Source organism: Periplaneta americana, chromosome 10, assembly GCF_040183065.1.
Source record: "Periplaneta americana isolate PAMFEO1 chromosome 10, P.americana_PAMFEO1_priV1, whole genome shotgun sequence".
Classification (NCBI taxonomy): domain Eukaryota; kingdom Metazoa; phylum Arthropoda; class Insecta; order Blattodea; family Blattidae; genus Periplaneta; species Periplaneta americana.
Window position 1 is genome coordinate 4,047,718 of NC_091126.1, and position 22,622 is coordinate 4,070,339.

At 36.0% G+C, this 22,622-nt stretch overlaps 1 protein-coding gene across 2 annotated transcripts in view; it reads left to right on the top strand.

Annotated features, from left to right (window-relative positions):
• LOC138707394 (uncharacterized) overlaps positions 1–22,622 on the top strand; it is a 447,965-nt gene that overhangs the window by 381,566 nt on the left and 43,777 nt on the right. For both annotated transcript variants that reach the window (XM_069836756.1, XM_069836757.1), the window contains exon 5: positions 7,092–7,206. In XM_069836756.1, coding sequence (XP_069692857.1) covers positions 7,092–7,206 — 115 coding nt within the window. The remainder of the gene's footprint in view (positions 1–7,091; positions 7,207–22,622) is intronic.

The window sequence follows — 22,622 nt, forward strand, 5'->3', positions numbered from 1 at the left end:
CAAGATGATATGAAATGAAAAAAGAGGATGTAGCCTAGGTCTATTGCATGTAGTCTATTTGGTTCAAAATATTAAAATATGTAATATGTAAAAGGGAAAAATCATGGTGGTGAGAGTGCATTAAAATGTGGATATATTTAATCTACTATGTGTTAAAAGTTTACATCACTGAAACAAATTTTATATATAACAGGGTAAAATGATTGTGGTGAGTTCATGATATGATAACGAAACATCAAATATTTAAAAAAAAAATAACAAATTATCTTTGTAGTTAGAAAAAGAGCATGGTGGTGCACCTTAAAATATGTAATTTGTGCCAATACATGAGTTATAGCATAATAAAAATACTGTATTAGAAAAAATAAAAATAAAACTGAGTGTAACAAATTCAAAACATTAAACTGAACAAAATAGCCACTTAGAGTTACAGTTAAAATCTAGTTCTGATGCAAAAATATGTAATTTACAATAATAAACTACGTAAAAGTGAAATAACACAAAAAGCATTATGTAAAGGCTCTAAAAAAATTCAGTTTACATTATTTGTGGATAAAAATGCCTAAGTCCATTTCTTTAAGCCTTAATATCTGGGTGGAAATTAGACTATTTCGAAAAAAAAAATTCTCAAGCAAAACCATTGGTCGGATAGTATTTCATGAAACCAAATTCAATTTACTTGAAAGGAAAGTGTTAACTGTGCAAACATTCAAAATATACAAAGCTCATTTGCCACAAAACTGAAAAAGTAGACTTAGGCATTTTTTGCATTTGGCCCTCCAATTTGCATAAGTAAAATAAAATTAATTTCGAAACTAGCAGTCCGATTGAGCTCAAAATTTGCTCACACCTTATTCTCAATGCATCTAGCAAACAGTTAGTGTCACTTAAGATAGTTTACTCTGTGAAATTAAATGAAGTTTTCAGATTTCAGAAACTCAATCGGAGTAAGGAATGAAGGAAAGTCAGCCTAGGGAACAGCTGCAACATGCAGGTGGACTAGGAATCAGATAACAATGATTATGGTTAAAGGCCTTAGTTGGAAGAAAATCTAGATATACGCGTAGGCCTATAATAAAATGATAAGTTCGCAGTAATTATAAATAATAATCTGGAATATGTTCCCCAATTCTCTCCATGCCATGAATGGCATTGAAGGATGTGTTTCATTTAACCAGCTTCTTAAATATTGGGAATGTATTTTACAACACCGATGAGGTATCCAAGTCTTATTTTGATCATCCAGTTACATCCAAAATACAAATTCACTTACTTATTTACTTACTTACAAATAGCTTTTAAGGATCCCGCAGATTCATTGCCGCCCTCACATAAGCCCGCCATCGATCCCTATCCTGTGCAAGATTAATCCAGTCTCTTTCATCATATCCCTCAAATCCATTTCAATATTAATCTCCCATCTACGTCTCGGCCTCCCCAAAGGTCTCTTTCCCTCCGGCCTCCCAACTAACACTCTAAATGCATTTCTGGTTTCTCCCATACGTGCTATGCCTACCCTTCTCAAACGTCTGGATTTAATGTTCCTAATTATGTCAGGTGAAGAATACAATGCGTGCAGTTCTGCATTGTGTAACTTTCTTCATTCTCCTGTAACTTCATCCCTCTTAGCACCAAATACTTTCCTAAGAACCGTATTCTCAAACACTCTTAATCTCTGTTCCTCTCTCAAAGTGAGAGTCCAAGTTCCACAAGCATACAGATCAATCGGTAATGTAACTGTTTTATAAATTCTAACTTTCAGATTTTTTTGGACAGCAAACTAGATGACAAAAGCTTCTCAACCGAATAATAACACACATTTCCCATATTTATTCTGCGTTAAATTTCCTCCCGAGTGTCATTTATATTTGTTACTGTTGCCCCAATATATTTGAATTTTTCCACCTCTTCGAAGGAAAAATCTCCAAATTTTTATATTTCCATTACGTAGAATATTCTGGTCACGAGACATAATCATATACTTTGTCTTTTCGGGATTTACTTCCAAACCTATCGTTTTACTTGCTTCAAGTAAAATTTCCGTGTTTTCCCTAATCGTTTCTGCATTTTCTCCTAACATATTCACGTCATCCGCTTATACAAGAAGCTGATGTATCCCGTTCAATTCCAAACCCTGTCTGTTATCCTGAACTTTCCTAATGGCATATTCTAGAGTGAATTTAAAAAGTGAAGGTGATAGTGCATCTCCTTTCTTTAGCCCGCAGTGAATTGGAAAACCATCAGATAGAGACTGGTCTGTGCGGACACTGCTGTACGTTTCACCGAGACACATTTTAATTAATCGAACTAGTTTCTTGGAAATACCAAATTCAATAAGAATATCATATACTGTAATACTTCTCTCCTAACAGAGTCATATGTATTTTTAAAATCTATGAATAGCTGATGTACTGTACCCTTATACTCCCATTTTTTCTCCAATATCTGTCTAATACAAAAAAATCTGATCAATAGTGGATCTATTATGCCTAAAAACCACACTGATAATCCCCAATAATTTCATCTACGTACGGAGTTAATCTTGTCACAAGAATATTGGACAAAATTTTGTACGACGTCAACAAAAGTGATATTCCTCGAAAGTTGCTACAGTTAGTCTTGTCCCCCTTCTTAAAAATAGGCACAATTATGGACTCCTTCCATTGTTCTGGTACAATTTCCTTTTCCCAAATAGCAAGTACAAGCTTATAAATTTCGTTAGACAATGCGCTTCCACCCTTTTGTATTAATTCTGCTGGAATTTGATCGATACCTGGAGACTTGTACATTTCAGATTTTCTATCGCAATTTCGACTTCAGAAAGTGTGGGTTCGGGTATAAATGGCTCAGCAGTTTGTATTTGAATTTCGTCCCGATCATTTCTATTTGGCCTATGTACATTTAGTAGTTGCCCAAAATAGTACTTCCATCTGTTCAGGATTGAGTAAGAGTCTGCAAGGAAGTCACTATTCTCATCCTTGATCACGTTTACCCTTTCCGGTATCCGTTCTTAAATCCCTTTAAAATTTTATATAAATGTCGAATGTTTTTATTCTTACCATTTGTTTCTACCTCATTCAATTTTTCCTTGACACACGTTTTCTTAATCAAAGGTGAGCTATGTCCATTTTAAAACCTCCAGTAAATTCACCACAAACATACAGTAGCGCTCAAAAGTATTTTGTAGTTAAGGTTTTATGTTGTCAGTACTGTTTGCATGCAGCTACAACAACGCAAAGCACACAGCTGTGTCATTCTATGAGTAGCGTCACGTTGCTGTGGTTACGTATCTAGGAAGCAGGCAAGTTCATGTAATAACAACATAAATGTGTATTCCATTAGCTTATAAGTATATTGTAGTTTGATTTGGTGGCATGATATACATTAAATATTGGTGTTTAGGTATCTAGACAGTGCTTGTTCATTTGTACAGACCATTGTAAGCATGCCAAAACAAAAGGAACACTCTGTGGATGTGAGACAAGCTGTTTTAAACGCTTTGAAGTAGGAAAAATCGCAGTCTAGCATTGCTAAAGTTTTTGGTATATCACAACTCATAAGGGTGTGAAGTCGACAGCAAAAACAAGAAGGGTCAGTAGACAATAAGCCAAGGTCTGTCGTCCTCGAAAAACAACAGTAAGGAGGACAGAAATATTTGTAAGCAGTCGGTTGCTGATCCACGAATATCGGCTCCACAGATTAGGGATGATCTAGAGCAGCACCGTGGACTGAACCTACACGTCTCTACTGTGAAACGTCACCTAGTAGCTGGTGATTTAAATTGTAGACGACAATCACGAAAATCACTCATTAATCAAAACATATAAAGACAAGATTAGTGTTTGGAAAAATGTATCTAACATGGAACACTACAGACTGGTATAAAGTGTTATGGAGTGTGAGTAAATTTAATTTATTTTCTTCTGATGGTGTGCAGTATGTATGTCGACCAAAAGACCAAAGAGACAACAAAAAATACCGGTATCGAGCGTTAAGCACGATGGTGGTAGCATCATGGTGTGGGGATGATTTTCTAGAAGTGGAGTTGATTCTCTAGTCCAAATAGAAGGGAATATGAATCGTTTAATGTATAGTGACATTTTAGAAAAAGAATATGGTTCCACATGGGAGGAAGATTATACAACGTAATTGGATTTTTTAGCAGCACAATGATCCAAAACACACTTCCGCCATTTAAAAATTTATTTGCAGTTAAAAAAAATTAAACTTTTCGATTGGTCAAGCCAGAGTCCGGATCTTAATCCTTTTGGATAACTCTGGTATGAATTGGATCGACGTGTTCTTAGAAGTTATTCAAATAACGACCAGTTCCTTGCTGCCTTATTGGGAGAATGGTCACAACTTCCACTCGAGCGATTCAATGCTAAAGAGATGTGCTGCTGTGATCAAAACTCGGGTGTATGCAACGAAATGCTGTTTTTTTTTTTCTCAGAGCCTAGAATATTTTTGTTTTATTATTACATACTTGGATTTACAAATTACTTTTGATCTCGAAGAATTTTCAATTATTTTTTACGCAAGATAAGTCTGTTTAAACTAAAAGTACTTTTGTACTAAATGGATTGGAAATACATACTTTTCAGTCATTCACTGGCATTTTTTCTATTCAATGCTTATCTTTATGCAATTGTAACATATGCTATCTACAAAATACTTTTGAGCGCTACTGTACAGGAACGTAGGTTTGGAAAATTTCCACATTGATACAGTCTCGTGGCTATCAATTTTATTATTGCCACAAGGTGTGACGTTATGAATCCTAAATCCATTACGTAATGAACCATTTCACTATTAATCAATATTAGGAGTAAATCACAACTAACTCCAGGGTATTGGATAGTGATTCTTGTAGAATTAAGAGAAGTTCAGTATTTCTAGGCTATTAGTCAAATAAATATTGCGATGGTTATACAGTGAATCATTCTGAATTCGGTGGTATAAAATACAAGTAATTAGTTTCTTATACAAGTTCAAAAAGATCCTAACCCATAGCCAGTTTTCCCACTTTGCTAAATATACCTCAAACTTTGAGTGCATATTAATTGCTATAATCTTCACTCATATTCCTTGTATTTTTTTAAAGTTACTATGTAATGCATATTGTAAATTTTGAAGTAATTTTTAGTTAAATATGTCACCCTTATTGAAAAGTAAAAATATATTTTGATTAACAATTTTTGCCATTTTTTCAGTGCATATATTTTTTTCTTATGGGATATTCATAAACCTGTAGGTCTACTTTGTAGAACACAGGCTGTACAAAAAACACTAAAAATTCCAAGTAAATAGATTTAGTGGTTTCAGAGAAAAATGAACTTGTTTGAAAAATGTTAATTTATGGAAAATATAATTTAAAAAAAAGGATGTATGAATTACATGCGGCGCCATTATTAATGAGCCCATTTAAAGGGCTTATCTGCAGAGATATCCCCAAAATATTAGCAAGTTTTTTACTTTGTTTGAAACACAAAATAAACAAATTGACGTTTTCGTCCGAAATCACTGTTACATGTTAAATGCACCATTTCAATATTTATAAATATTAAATCAAAACTAACTCCAGTACTGTTAGTTTTAATTTTGTAATTGTAAAAATAAACGAATCGGTTATTTTAAAAACCACACAAGTCCATTTTTAACCAAAACGAGTTTATTGTGTTTCTGACATTAATACATGTATTCGCAACACTGTATGAGAAAGTAGATATGTCCGCCGTATTTCAAGTGATGATGTCATGACAATATTTCCCTGAAGAGGATGAAATCAAAAGATTTTATGAAGAGATTTTTCTGGTCTAATCGTAACAGAGATGGAGCAAATCAGGGGCTATAGTGTGGGACTTCAAAGAGATGTCAGTGTTTTCACTTTAAAACGTTTTATAATTTTTCTTTTAATTCTGTAATATGAAGGAAAATATATATAGTGCACCACAATGGCTTTTGTTCCCATTAAGTGACAAAATATAGGCAAACTATTTTAAAATGTTACTGAAAATGTTTCGGGTATTTGAGAGACAACACATCTCCACGAACTTTAGAGAACCCTGGCGCTCTCAAGTATAGTTAAAGTTTCTTTAATATATTTGGGAATATTTCAATTCTTTTGAAAAACTCATCCTAAATATATTACCATAATCCAATATTTATAGGCTTCAGACGGTTTTTTTTTTCAGTTTTCTCAAAACATTTAGCTAAAGAACCGATCCAAACATGATCGCAAACCTCGCAGCACATACTCTAAACATATTCATCAAGGTGACTGAGTGTCAATGCATTTTTCAAACTATGTAAACCGGAAACTGGACATAAAACTTTAAAATTGCGAGCCAGGTGCAGTTACGTAGAAAGGATTCTAGTATGTATCAAAAAACCGTGATACGTAAAACTGAAATTCATGATCGTATTCAGCGCACGCGAAATATTGTTTTGATCTGGGTCAACTTCCACGATTCATTAAATTCCTTCCATGGGAAACTCATGGAAGCTTCCTGTATATGTGCTAATGAATGTATGTTTGAATCTCCTTATCTCTATTCCTGTGATTTTCTAACCAATTCTGTCGTTTTCTCTCCATTTTTTCTTTTGTTTTTCCACATTAGCCTGCCACCCTGTCTATATGGCTCCTCTCCCTTTTCCTATGTTTTGACGTGAATGCATCTGTATGGGGTATCAGGACGTATGGTTTGCAGGGCGACCAATTCCGACACCATAACTTCGTGACTAATAACACGATTAAAATAAATGTGGGTTCGTTCGATCGATCGGTTATAATACTGTGATAGGACCCGCAGCGTCTGGCGACCATTTTGTGCGTGCGCGAAAATTTCCGGGCAGTATGCCTATATTTCGCAACTCTGATTTGCTAGCGCCCTGCTTTTGGTACCAAACGAAATATGTCTTCTAGATCTGTCGATATATATTCACGTAAAGCTCACGGCTGTGTCCTCGACGCAACCACTCCCATTTTTTCTTTATATCTCATCCTTTCCATCTCCTCATTTGTGTATTTTTATCTCTCTACCTCTTTTCTGTCTCTGTCTCTTCACATTCGTCGTTGTGTTCTCTTGCAGTTCGTTCCGGGACTACCTGCTGTGCTCCCAGAGAATAGTGATGAACAAATGTGGCGAGGATACAGCGAAGTTCACAGAGGACTTCTTGAATCAGATGTCTTTTTCTCTTATCCAGGTATGTCTGCTTTAGTTTATATTGTGCATTTAATAAGACTTACATTGAACATTTCTTGACCGAGAAGAAATAGTAAGATATGTGACTTCTTTTTAGAAATTGAATAATTGACGTCATGGACAAGTTCGGGTTGAAGACTTTACACAATAAATGGTTCGGTTTCCGAATGGTTTATTTTAGACGTGTAAATAAGTGGAGAAAATCAATACATAGATGAAAATGGGATGCTATAATTAATGAATCATTCGAAATGGGATATGCGTCTCGTTATTTGAACAGAACAAAATGGGCCGTATTCCATATTGTTACGTTATACTTCCCGAGGACATTAAACAGGACGGTCTATGTGTTTTTATTTTTCCTGCCTAATTTTTCAGAAAAATAACATTGTAGAGACCTTAGTTACACAGTAATTATACGTCTACACTTCTGTTCTAATTTATAAGGCAAGGACTGTATTAACATACATAAAATATTGATGTAATCTAATATAATAGGCTTCATTTTATGAATTACGATTATAATACTACGTCAGACAGAATATTACAGGCTATGACAGCTACCGAGAGCGAAAAGTTCTTATGAAAACATAAATGAGATAGACTATCTCCAGGCTTTCTCACTTTGATCTCAGATTTGCCAGCAGAATGTTGAACTTCCACGTCTTCCTGACCAAGCAACATATTATGCCAGGCGATATTATATGTACAACGAAAGAGTAGTTGGGCAGAGACAAGCCAAAATATTTAGTGTATTTTCTTACACTTGGCTAGAACATGAGGCTTCCGAAGAAAGTTCTGAAGTTGCATCTGTTGTTCATTATAGACTGATATCTACTGACCTGAATGAGATTGAGAAGATTCGTCTGATCTCGAATGGTTGGTGGTAGTACAAAGAAGCTCTATCAATATCAACCCTGAAATATGTGTATAATCTATTTCCTGTAGCTGGAAACAGTTTTCGACACTGTGACGGGGCATTCGGAAACGTGGAAAAGCAAATGAAAAAGAAAGAAAAATATCATACTATCATTGTGAATCATCAAGGTTGGCAATGAAGAATGTCCAATCCGTGAGTGGAAGGAATTTGCGAGACATGATGAAAGCCAAGATCTCGAAAGTTAAGCGTTTTCTTTTTCATAGAAGGGGAACAGTCTTCTAATTTAAAGGAGAAGCATGTTTTCGCTTTCAGAACAAGGACTATGCAAACGAGGAAAAGGTTTCCGTAGGGCAACAATGCATCATTGAAAGTGTCAGTCCATTAAAAATCAGAGATGTACAGTAGAAGGATTCTTGCATGAACCTTTTGAATTGTCCTGGGAAGGAAATGCTAGTCTGCAGATAATGTGCCGGGAAACGAACAAGATGAATTTGAAGACGCTGATGGCCTCGGCACATGTTTTTCTCGTGGTAAAACTTCCTGTTATATGTTTGAAGAGTGTTTTTGTTGTAGTATCCGTAAAACCTTGCAATTACTGCAATAATTTACTAAAAAATTCAGGTTTTTGTAGTTGTTCTGGGACAGTTTTTGGATCAGTGTTATTAAAATATAGTAAAACATTTTGAAATCTGTATTTAAAAAAAAATGTGTTCAAAACAACATTATATCGAGTAATGTAAAATTAGAGTGACATATTTCAAAATAATACCATACATTCAAATTTCCTTACGAAACAAATATTTGAACACCATGATTTGAATGAACATGATAGGCATGTTCACTATTGACGTCTTCATCAATTAGAGGCATTCCCGCTTTTGAATCTTTCTTGTACGAGATGTAGGAAATATTTTTATCTCTTTTTAATTACTTTTGATAATAGTCCGTTTTTTTTCAAGGCATGGCTCGTCCTCAGGTATGTTAATAGCGTGTGGGAAAATATCAGAGATTATATCAAAATGCAGCTGAGCAGAGCACAGGTTATTATGAAACTAAGGAAAAAACCTTAGTTTGATGAAAATTTTTTCCATGGCAGTAGAAAAAAGGAAACGAGCGAAATTGAAGTTCTTACAGGATCCAGTCCAGACGAATAGAGATAATCATTTCAATGAAAGACGGGATGCGAGTCGTACACTTAGGAACAAAAAGAGACATTACTTGAAGGGAATACTGAATGAGGTAGAAACAAATAGAAAGAATAAAAACATTAGAGACTTATGTAAGGGCATAAAAGAATTTAAAAAATAATATCAGCCAAGGGTAAACGTGATCAAGAATGAGAATGGTGACTTGCTTGCAGACTCTCATTGCAAACTGAACAGATGGAAAAAACTATTTTGAGCAGCTACTAAATGTACAGTCCCGCGCCGTGGCGTCGCGGTCTAAGGCATCCCGCCTAGGACTCGCGCTGGTTCGATTCCTCATGGGGGAAGAAATTTTCTCATGAGAGAAGTGACTGTTGCAGATAGAGGAGCGTAACGAATGTGATGCGGGCTCCCTAAAATCAAGTATATATAACCTATCAATAACATAAATATAATTATAGTAGGTAGAAGTTCAACTTTAATGCAATATATTTCCACGTTATAAGAACAAAGGGATTAATTGTTCATTATTGTGAGATTATTAAAATAATAAAACTTAGTAATAAATTTTATTAAAAACAAAATATTTAATATATACTCTAGTGATTGAAATTAAGTAGGCGGGTAGGCCTATCAATAAACATATATTTCTACCTGCTTTTTTGTACGTATAAAACTTCAGTGTACTTACACTGAACTCTAGTGAAGGCGTGCTTTCTATGATGCGAAGGTATTGATGATTTCACTGACATCAATGCATCTAGCCCTTTCACATTCGATACTGAGGAGGCTGAGTTCACTAAGTCTGTCTTGGGTCATATTCCGCACACAGTTCTTTATGGGCCATATTCATAGACATTCTTAGCGCGGGCTTCCGGTGGATGATCAGCGAACTAACGTTTATCGTATTCATAAACCAGTGTCAGCGATACGATATGATATGAATCCTGTACAAGTAATGACACGATAGCCGGGGCTAGTTTAGCACGCTCGTAGCGCGGGCTAGTAAAATGTCTATGCATAGCACCCCAAAAGTTTTAGCTTCGAAAATGATCGTTTGGCCGAAGAAACAGTAACCGGAATAGTTAGAAATATGTAAAATGCCGTGCATAATTCTGGAGCGCAGCAGCTACGATTGAATTTTCTGTTACTGATAGATTTGTTAAGTCAGCTACGGAAGTTAATGAGACTATTTCTTTATTCAGAGCGTTTCTGAAATTTATTACCTGGTCTGGAAATTCACTGGATAAATCTTCCTTATATTCATTTTGAAGAACCACTGCTGCATTGTGAACCTCTTAGTCGGAAGCAGAATTTAGAAATTTTGGGGAAATAATTTTGAAGAAATGATTAACATTATGCATATTCTAAAATCTGTTTTTAATTGGGCTACAATAATGTTCAAACAACCATTAAAAACGTTGGTTCTGAAATATATCTTTGGATTTACTAGCCTCTCGTCCTGACACAATTAATCAAAATGCTTTTTTTTTCTTCACATTTTTCGAATTCTTTTTCAAATTGGGTGAAATACGCCAGCTCTTTGCCAGAGATGTAGCTGATGACATTGCTTCTTCAAAATTATTTCGGTAGCAAGGTAAATTATCGGCTGCATTCTGATTAAGAGAACACGCTTTACCAAGCTCTACACTTTTCGATCGCATAATTTGTGATGCTAATCTAGTACAGTCTAGAATCTTTGATTGCAACACTATCTGAAAAATGAATTGAAATTTATCTATTATTGGGGTTTTCAAAGCAACAGCTTGTTCTCTTGCTTCCTTTTTTTTTTTTTTTATAGATATCAATATTAATTTTGACAGAGCCTTGAGTACATCGACATAGCATAACGCAGGGCTTTAGCAGACCGGTATCTCGAAGGCCAAAGTGATGGGAAAAGTTTTTTTGAGGTATAAAAAGATACAAAATGTTCCCATCTTTTAATACTATGACTGAAGAAAAGATACAACATTTCCACTGTGTCATAAAAGGACCTAACTTCTTGAATTCCACATGCAGCATCGTTAAGCACTAGATTTAAATGATGCGCTGCACAATGTACGTATTTTGCAGTTATTTGTCTTTGTTCTGACACCTTTGTATAGGGCTGACTTATGGCACAACCGTCATACCTTGACCACGGCATTTAGGTAAACTCCCTTTTCGTCTATTGCACTGAGCATTTCCTTCTCTATTCCAAATACACTTTGATTTTTTATTTCGCGAAAACCTAATAAGTTTTCATTTATCTTCACATCACAAGGCTTTCCAGCTGCATCATCTAAACATATCTAAATTTCTGACTTAATTGTGTTTTTTTTGTTATGTCCTGTGTTGTATCTGTAATTACTGAAAAGAATGGAACAGCTTTATTGTCATTAATAATTTCTTTTTCAACTGCACGGGATAAAACATTTATTAACACATTTTGAATAGAAGGGCTTAGGTACTTTTGTGTATATTTTGGTTTATTTATGAGATCGCGTAATACAGGATCGTACTTTGCGAAAAGTTCGATGATTGCTGACAAGAAGTTTCCACCGTTTGATTTTCCAATTTGTTCCCTATGTCCACGAAAAGCTAGATTATTGGATGCCAGAGTTAACGTCACATTAACGATACGCTCAAGGACCTGTTTCCATATGTTTTCACTTTTCCTTAGTTCTGAATCCATACCCGCGTCAACTGTGTTTTTCTTACGCCACGAATTGAAAACGACGCATGCGTTTAAATATGCGTAACTAGTTTCGTGCCGCACTATACTTTTGGTTAACTATCTCCAATCTCGGACCATTCCCTCCAAGCTCAAGAAGATTTCTGCTCTCCAAAGATCCGAAACGTTTTACAATAAACAGTCATTTTTAATTGAATGACACAACCATTCTTTCTTAGTTCTTTGCCCTGTCAATATGAATTTATAGTAATATTTGGTGGAAAAGAATCTGCTATCCTTCTTAGGATCTTTAGGGAAAGGACCAGATGGCTCTGGCTGATAAGAATTTGGTTAACAAAGAACTTTTAGTTTAATTATCTACTTTTAACTCATAATCTGCACGATCATTTGAATACTCTGCAACTGCGTTATTTGTAGGCCTAATTATATTTAAGGCAATTTTGTTACAATCTTCTTTTTCGCCAACGCTATCACAATAAATTGCTGTCTCTACTAATATCTATTTCACTTCAGACATCTGTAACTGCTGAGCTAGCACTACTACTAGGACCAGGAAGAGGAAAAAAATTACTTATTTTCACTAATTTGTTTGCTTCTTTTTCTCACTCTCGCTTCTTCTTTCTTTCCTGTGCACCACTTAGATGTTCGTACTTAACTATAAACGGTTTAATTTTTCAGTAACTACAGTACTGTATTGTCTGTACTCTCTAATAATATTTTACTCGTTTAAAAAAATTAAACTAAAAACTGTTCAAATAAAGTTTAAAAAAATTCACACCGACCACACAACTGATATTAACTTCCCGCAAAGAGGGCGAGTACAGTTGACTGATCGTTGCTACACAAACATCTTATTGGATAATTATTGGCATTATATATTAGAACAAAAACCCATTCCATTGTTGTCGAATAAGTGTACAGAAGTTAAATGTTCAGAAAAAAAAATGGTTCATAAAAGCATCTCAAATACACTACACATCAAGAAAATACAATTTTGTAACTAAAATATGATATTTTGATATCAATTTTCATTGTTATCATTAGGATCAAATAACTTTGCTCTGCTCTTTTGTGACGAGTGAGCGTCATACCGCGCACCACGTGTACGACACGGGCACAGGAAAAAACATTGTTTACAACTGGTTCGATTCTATGAAACTGTCGTGAATAGTGATCTGGCTAATTCCATGCAGGCTGCAATTGGGCTTTTTTTTTTCTTTTTTTTTTTGCATGGTGCTTGCGGGCCCCTTAAAAGCCGGGCCGCCTGCATTGCAGGCCACTGGGACAGGCGTACACACATGAAGGACCGTAAAGAGAAATACTGAATGAATTTACAAGGGCGATCAGGAAGGAAGAAAGAACACACATGCAGACAGTAGTGGAAGAGAAATGAAGGGACCGGACAGAGACCTGGCACACACACACAACTATAAATGGGAAAAGAATAAAATGAGTGAAAAAGAAACAAGTCACAGAAGTGGAATAAGAAGGTATATCGATATAATTTGCGTATTTATTTCACGACTGATACTTTTTCTCTTCTATGTAGAAATAGGCAGGAGCTGAGGTAACATCGAGATAATTGAAATATTCAGCAGAGCACAACGGGATTGATTTTTAGCGTAGTAGATTCATTTTCATCACAGCCCGGAGCGGTCAAGAACTTCGATCTCTTTGTCAGTGAGTCACGGCACGATCCTGCGTAAGATCTATTGCATTTAAAGTAGTCCTGCACAAGGTTTGCGCTCTCCGAGTCGGCTCACAGCTCTCGAGCGGAATGCAGATATTGGCTGCTCTTTGTATAAGGGTGGACTGGAAGAAGGGGTGATCTCGTACAAAATGTACACAAAAGGAAGTACTGGTACGAGTGTTCATGAAATGAATTCCCGTTCAGTGTTTAAAAAACTATCTTGGACTATTATTAATTAATAAAGAAATATTTATTTTACAGAAATAATAGAAATTCTATAGCTATTTACATATACAATATTATTTTGTTATATTTTTATTTATCAGTACATCAAAACAGGGTTTTATGCTGTTTGCAGCCGAAAGGAACAGTACTGATCGTAATGAAACATCAGTTACAGATGTTCGATGCCCGCCTTTATTAAACATGATTATGGAAAACAGTTGCTCACAAACATAAATGTTGAGCCAAACATAGCAATTATTTTCACAGCCAGCCTGTGTAGTCGTGGATATTATTGCTCAGGTTTAGCCTTGTAAAACTCAACCAGGCTAGTAGTATTATTCAAACGGTCTGTAGTCCTTAGGCCACATTGAAGATCAATAAGTTCAAGCTGTAAATCGTTAACACTGTTTCAACTGGTGTTGAAGGAATTTACTATGATAACTTTAAACTTCTTTCCAATTAAGACAAGATCTTGGAACCTGGAATTAAATTCATTTTGAATTTCAATTAATATTTGCACATAATCGTTTAACATGGCTTCATCACGAGCAGTTTCTATCGTTGGAAAGTGAGCCATAGTACCTTCCCGAAACTGACTTACGAAAAGTGTAAGTTTACGACTGAAATCCCGTAATTTAGTCAACATATCAACAATGAGCTGGCCTTTTCCCTGAAGAGAGATACTTATATTGTTGAAGATTGATCAATTATAACGTACCCTACCTCATGTAATAATGCAACTTTGAACTCCTGAACCTTTTTACTGCGATCTTCACCAACAAAACCATCGTATCTGTATGTGTGGACTAGTAATGATGCATTATATTATGTTTTCCTCTTTCTTTCAAGCTTTTGTGGCAGATAAGGCACTGAGTATTGACTCCAGCTGCTGTGAAAAAACAAAGTGACGCACTCGTGAACAGCGAATATACCCATAATCTAAGTCCATTTCGGATCACGGTGATGTTACACGATGCATGCACATTTAGATGCGCACTTGAAGCAGTTTCGGAACTATGGTGTTTAAGCAGGAGTCATTCGATAACTGCGTATCGTAGAGCGGCGGTAGATTGCTTGCTTAATGATTCGAAGGTTGTGAGTTCGAGCTTGTTCAAGTTATCGTTCGTTAGCGATATAAATAATATTCAAGTTTATCATTTATATTCTGTTATCGTTCTTTAGCGATATAAATAATATTCAACTTATCATTAAATTTTGTTATCGTTCTTTAGCGATATAAATACAGTGAAACCTCTCCTTACAGACATTCCCAAGATACAGACACTCCTCAAATACAGACAGATTTTTATGTCCCAACTGAAATAATACAGAAATAATGATAAATTTAACTCTCGTTTACGGACATTCTCTGACACGGACAAGTACAGCTGTTTCAAAGTCCTAAAGCTTGCTTTACCTCCTGACTGCAGACAGAACATGGCTTTCAAAACCTAATGTGTTACAAAAATGGAAAATTTAGTTTTGAGAACTGTACAGAAATTCCTTAATATGAAAGAAGACAATAAGGGTCTCGCAGGCTACCCCTTGCTAGCTGGAAGCGGGTGGATAAACAGTCATAAAATTTGACCTGTCTGATAGGTCCAAGGTTTCCGCGATTGTGAAATTGTATTCGGTATTCGACACATGATTGGGTTAATAGAATTACTGTATTCTCTTCACTTCAATCAGTTGTTCTGTTTCGAGAGACATGGCACCCGAACGTAAAGGTTAAGTTCAAAACTGTACTGCATAACTGTATCTACTGGTCTTATCTACTGTAGTTCAAAGTTACAAAGAATTTACTATAGTATACTATATTTAGAATTAAACTACAGTAATACATTTCATTTAAAGCGTGAAGGGATAAATAATGCATATTATAAATTTACTGTTAGATTGGGGAGCCTCCCTCCCAATAAAGGACACTTTCCAGATGCGGACAGATTGTTACGTTCCTTCGATGTCCGTAAATGACAGGTTTCACTATAATCTAAAGTTAATGTTAGTTTTGGAACAATAAAGCTACATAATACGAGTGTTAGTATTTTCTTCTCATTTGTTTTACATTATACTATTCTGTAACACAATAAAATGTAAAAGAGTGACGAGGATTTGAACCTGAGACGTTAACATCTAAATTCTGAAGTTCTCTCGACTGAGCTACGACGTTTACTTGGTGCTGATTTAATGCGCCACATTGACAGAACTGAACATTCATTTACAACATTTAATAATGATATAAAAAGGTTACGTTTATGGCAGTAATATTTGTAGTTGTAGTAGCAACTGCAACAGCAGAGTATTTGCAACTATAACCAAAGCAATGATTGTGTGCATGCAGTTCAATGCTGGTCTTTCGAAAACAAATTACGGCTCTGAGGTCGAAATTATTAACTATATTTTTTTTACTCTGGAATCTATGTCTGCAAGTGATATACAGTACCGTCGCGCGGGGTGACTTTGTGCCAGAAGGGTGACTTTGTGCCATTCGCCCATTTCATAAAAAACGTAAGGAAGTAGTCTTTAAAACTGTCACAAGGTTTTAAAGACTAATAAATGTAAGGAAGTAGGCTTTAAAACCTTGTCACGGTCTTAAAGAATACTTCCATACGTTTTTTTGCAAATGGCACAAAGTCACCCTCATGGCACAAAGTCACCCCGCGCGACGGTAGTTATTAATAAGACTCTAACATGTATTTATATTATAATTTTCTAATAATTGAAGAATGTATATTCTGAATGCTTTTGCATTATTTTAAGACCTCAATAGAGGCACTCAAGGAAACCACGACGCCATTTCTGCCCGCGACATGGCTCCACAAAGAGGTGCAGGAACGAATGAAAGTGTGATATGGGCTATGATTCACCTTGATTTTTCGGTATCCGAGGCAGGTAGGCGTTTTCACTTTTCAGAAAGGACAACTCGGATGGGCGTAAAATTATCAACGTTCGGCAATTTTTGGCCGAAAAGCTGGGAGTGGTAGAAGGAAACTTCACAACAGTACGTCAGATTAGGTCAGAGGGAGTATTATTCATAGATTTCAAACAGGCGTGCGACTCGGTTAAGAGAGAAGTTTTATATACTATTCTAATTGAATATGGAATTCCCAAGAAACTAGTTTGATTAATTAACCCAGATATGCCTACCGTCCTTCTACAAGGACAGTGGTCAATGTTTCAAATTACTCTCTCTACTGTCAACGCATTTGCTGTTTCACAGGTGTCACTATTACTGGTCTTAATTAGCGGCTTGCTAGGTGTGGTAAGACTGGTAATGAGAGTTCTGGTCACCGTTGAGTTTGAGATGTGGACGTGAGCATTGTTCGTTTATTTCAGCTATCGCATCCGAGACGCAAATCAGATATGAAAATTAAATAGTGTTACAGTACGAAATTATTTTAAAAATTGTTATAGATCAAATGACTCCTAATAAACATAAATATTACGTGAAACCTCAATGCGTTCCAAATATCTATTCATTGCGACATTACAATGACGAAAACTTATGTGTCCTTTTAGAAGGACAGTAGGCATATTCCCATACATTTTGAAATTGTTTCGCTTTTTCAAATTTTAGTGGATGTTCCGTGCATGAAATGCTATCTATGTTTGAAAATTATGCTAAGAGCGAAATTTCATCTCAAATACAGACATATCGCTATTATGCAGCCTACAAATGCAACTGAAGACGTAACAGACGAGGATTCAAGGCAAAAACGTGATATAATACCTACTAATCTATCTGGTTCACAGCTTGCAGCAGGAGCAGAAATATTTCAGCATAGCCTTCTTGAACAGAAGAGGGAGGGTTTAGGATTGGGGTGACAAATTTGTTGCATGTGAAGAGCAGACGCAAAGTCATAGCAATGTTTCTGCGTACACAGAAAGATCTGAATACTTTCAAGGGAAAAATTATTCCCAGGACCTTTGGCTTAGCGCACCAACTCTCTGTCGACTGAGCTACCCAGGAACTACACCCGAAACCATCTCAACTTTTCCCTTTATATCCACATACCTCAAGTGGGCTGACAAGACACCTGAAAGCCAACTTTGAGTACACACAAACACTGTGTAACTTGAATAGTGGTTTTCTGTTAACTGGCTCAATGACATATATACCATGCAAATCTGGCCTTCAGCTTAGAGTCACACAGATTGCTCCGAGTCACACAGAGTTTGTGTGCACTCAAAACTGGGTACCTGGCGTCTTGTCAGCCCACTGAGGTGTGTGGATATAAAGGGAAAAGTTGAGATGGTGTCGGGTGTTGTTTCTGGGTAGCTAGTCGGCAGAGCGTTGGTGCGCTAAGCCAAAGGTCCTGGGATCGATACCCGGCTCCGGAACAGTTTTTCCCTTGAAATTATTCAAATCTGCTTCACAGGGAGCTATACCTGAAAGCCAGATTTGCACAGCAAGATCTGTTTACAAGTGGAAGACTGGTGATGTTCTGGAGGGAGGAACTGATTGGACATGCTGTAAGTTTCTATTGTTTTTCATTTATTATTTTTAGAAGAGGTCTTATTTTCTATCTAAATTGTCATTGTCGTAACAATGTAGATTTGAGAAAATGAATTCAAACCTGTCTCTCGATATTGCCACAGCAATTGTTTCATTATATGTATCGTCTCTTCTCTCCCAATATTACCTCTTCCTCGAAACTTCAACATTTTTTAGCCCATTACGTATTTTTAACGTATCAATAGCAGTACGGTACTGTTCAATGATGATAACATTCTAGAGTTTAAATGAATGTAGCCACAATGCTTCGCTCTTCAGAATAATATTATTAATGATAATAAACTATAATAAAATAACAACGTAATAATTTGTTAATAATAATAATAATAATAATAATAATAATAATAATAATAATAATAATAATCATAATAGTAATAATAATAATAATAACAATAATAATAAATAAATAACAATTACAATGTTTCCTTTCATGTAAGCAAAGTTTACAATTCTTCCTCAAAATGTATGCTCATATGCCTACTGTCCTTTTAAAAGGACACCTGTTTCTACCTCAACCAGTTACAACTAGAATGTTTCGTCACCATAGATGTACTTCAAATATATACTGCACTAAATGTAATTTCTAAAATACACAAACATTGCAAAAAAAATATTTGAGGCATATCTGGGTTAAAATGTGTCTCAGTGAAACGTACAGAAGAGTCCGTATGGGCCAGTATATTTCTAACGCTTTTCCAATTCACTGCGGGCTAAATTAAGGGGATGCATTATAACCTTTACTTTTTAACTTAGCTCTAGGGTATGCCATTAGGAAAGTCCAGGAAAACAGGCAGGGTTTGGAAATGAACGGGTTGCATCAAGTGCTTGTTTATGAGGATGACGTGAATATGTGAGGAGAAAATCCACAAACGTTTAGGGTAAACAGGGGAATTTTACTTCAAGCAAGTAAAGAGATAGGTTTGGAAGTAAACCTAAAAATAGAACAAAATATATGATTATGTCTCGTGACGAGAACATAGAAGGAAATGGAAATATAAAAATTGGAAATATATCATTTGAAAAATATAAAAATTGAAGTACCTTGGAGCAACAGTAACAAATATAAATTGAACGCAGAATAAATATGGGAAATGCCTGTTATTATTCGGTTGAGAAGCATCCAGTCTGTTCTCGAGAAAGCTGAGAGAATTTATAAAACAGTTATATTACCGGTTATATATGGTTGTGTAACTTGGACCCTTACTTTGACAGGGGAACAGAGGTTAAGAGTGTTCAAGAATAAGGTGCTTAGGAAAATATTTGGGGCTAAGAGGGATGAAGTTACAGCAGAATGAAAAAGTTACACAACCCAGAAGTGCACGCATTGTATTCTTCACCGAACATATTGAGGACTATTAAATCTAGTTAGTGGAAGCCTGAGGGAGAAAGACCTTCGGGAAGACCAAGGAAGGATAATATTAAATAGATTTGAGGGAGGTGGGATATGATGGTAGGGACTGGATTAATCTTGCTCGGAATAGGGACTGATGGTGGGCTTGTGTGAGGGCGGCAATGAACCCTTGTGTTCCTTAAGCAAGTAAGTATAGGCATTTGGCACAAAGCCTGGATCACTCGGATCTATGTGTACACCACTCACTTCTATAAGAATCTTTGTCGTTTCTATGTATAGGCTACACCCGTCACATCTGTAAGAACCTTAGTCATTGATGTGTACACCTGTCAATTCTGTATGAACCTTAGTCACTTATCTATGCGCCTGTCACTCCTGTAAGAACCTTAGTCATTTCCATGTGTACACCTGTCACTTGTGTATGAACCTTATTTATGTGTACGCCTATCTCTTCTGTAAGGAACTCAGTAATTTATGTGTACGCCTGTCACTTCTGCATGAACCTTAGTCATTTATCTGTGCGCCTGTCACTTCTGTATGAACCTTAGTCATTTCCATGTGTACGCCTGTCACTTGTGTATGAACCTTAGTTATATATGAGTACGCCTATCTCTTCTGTAAGGAACTTAGTTATTTCTGTGTGTATGTCTTCACTTCTGTAAGAACCTAGTCATTTATGTGTGAGTCTGTCACATCTGTATGAACTTTAGTCACTTGTGAATGTGCCTGTCACTTTTGTAACAACATTAGTCATATGTAAATGTAATCTTCATCTTTACGATGTTGGTGACGTATAATCGTCCGTTGATGTGACATATTAATGCATTTAAATACTATTATAGTCACAATCATGGCATGGTATGAAAGAAAAATTTATAATCCCGCTCGAGGTTATGAAATTTTTCTTTCATACCATGGCATGATTGTGACTATAATAGTATTTAAATTCAGTCATTTGTATGTTTAAAGTTGTCATTTCTGTATGAACGTTAGCCATTTCTCTGTGTACGTCTGTCCCTTCTGTATGAACCTTAGTCATTTATATGTGCGTCTGTCCCTTCTGTATGAACCTTAGTCATTTATTTGTGCGTCTGTCCCTTCTGTATGAATCTTAGTCATTTATTTGTGCGTCTGTCCCTTCTGTATGAACCTTAGTCATTTATTTGTGCGTCTGTCCCTTCTGTATGAACCTTAGTTATTTATTTGTGCGTCTGTCCCTTCTGTATGAACCTTAGTCATTTATTTGTGCGTCTGTCCCTTCTGTATGAACCTTAGTTATTTATTTGTGCGTCTGTCCCTTCTGTATGAACCTTAGTCATTTATTTGTGCGTCTGTCCCTTCTGTATGAACCTTAGTCATTTATTTGTGCGTCTGTCCCTTCTGTATGAACCTTAGTCATTTATTTGTGCGTCTGTCCCTTCTGTATGAACCTTAGTCATTTATTTGTGCGTCTGTCCCTTCTGTATGAACCTTAGTCATTTATTTGTGCGTCTGTCACTTCTGTAAGAAACTTAGTCATTTATTTGTGCGTCTGTCCTTCTGTATGAATCTTGGTCATTTATTTGTGCGTCTGTCCCTTCTGTATGAACCTTAGTCATTTATTTGTGCGTCTGTCCCTTCTGTATGAACCTTAGTTATTTATTTGTGCGTCTGTCCCTTCTGTATGAACCTTAGTCATTTATTTGTGCGTCTGTCCCTTCTGTATGAACCTTAGTTATTTATTTGTGCGTCTGTCCCTTCTGTATGAACCTTAGTCATTTATTTGTGCGTCTGTCCCTTCTGTATCAACCTTAGTCATTTATTTGTGCGTCTGTCACTTCTGTAAGAAACTTAGTCATTTCGATGGGTACGCCTGTCACCCAGGGGCGGCTGCGGAGCTGCAGCACCCCTAGACATTTGTGGCTCTTGTCTCATTTTATGCTGTGAAATACATTTATTATACAGTCTCTATTTAGCGGCTCGATTTTTTTTTAATTTCCCTCTCAATAACATGCACGCAATCGTTAGTGAAGTCAATTCCTCCCCTGGTGCTGCCAGAGCGAAACCAGAGACACGGAATCACTACCGTCTGTATCTTTAAACTGCCTGCTCTATGCTTAAGTTTTGTATGGAAAGTTGCGTGCAGAAGTATTTCTACAATCTGCCGTCAGAGTACACTAGTGAACACCGCATCAGTACTAATAGCTTATGTCTTGCACGTGGTTGTGCATGCATTATTTTAGTGTTATTTTCGTTTTTTTAAATGGTAAATTGTTGTGTGCCATTATGTAAATCGAACCAACGAAGTTCTCAGTCTAAAGGTATAGGATATCATGAGATACCATCGGCTAAGGAACTTCGAGAAAAGTGGCTTTCGGCAATTTCTAAACAAGGCGCGTGTAAGGGTAGTAGTTGGATTCCCGCCGACCATTCTCGTGTTTGTAGTTTCCACTTTCGCACAGAAGACTGTAGAGAAAATTGTGCAAGGAAAATTTTAAAACCTGGTGTCATACCAAGCAAATTTCCAAATTACCCGTGTTACCTACAACCAAGAGAGAAGAAACCGCGAAAGGAACCTGCTGTTTCCAGAGCAAAGAACGAAATTCGCATCGACATAGACTACGGTATGTAGGCCTATTTAATAAAAAAAATGTTCATTTTATGTAAAATCCTAAATACAAAAGTATGAATTTCTTAATTTAAGTACGCTCTTTGATTATTTCAGAAACTATCTCTCACGACACAAGAATCGATATCCAAGATGAAGTTACAAACACTAAATGTGACGTAGCCATTCAAGTAGACATTATTGATACAAGAAATAGTGCAAGTCTGTATCAAACGAAAGAAATTAATAGGCTTCGTTCCAAAATTCTGAGGCTACAAAAGAAAATTATGGAATTGGAAAATGATGTTCAAAACGAAAAAAAAAAAAAACAGTCAGATAGTCACATTGA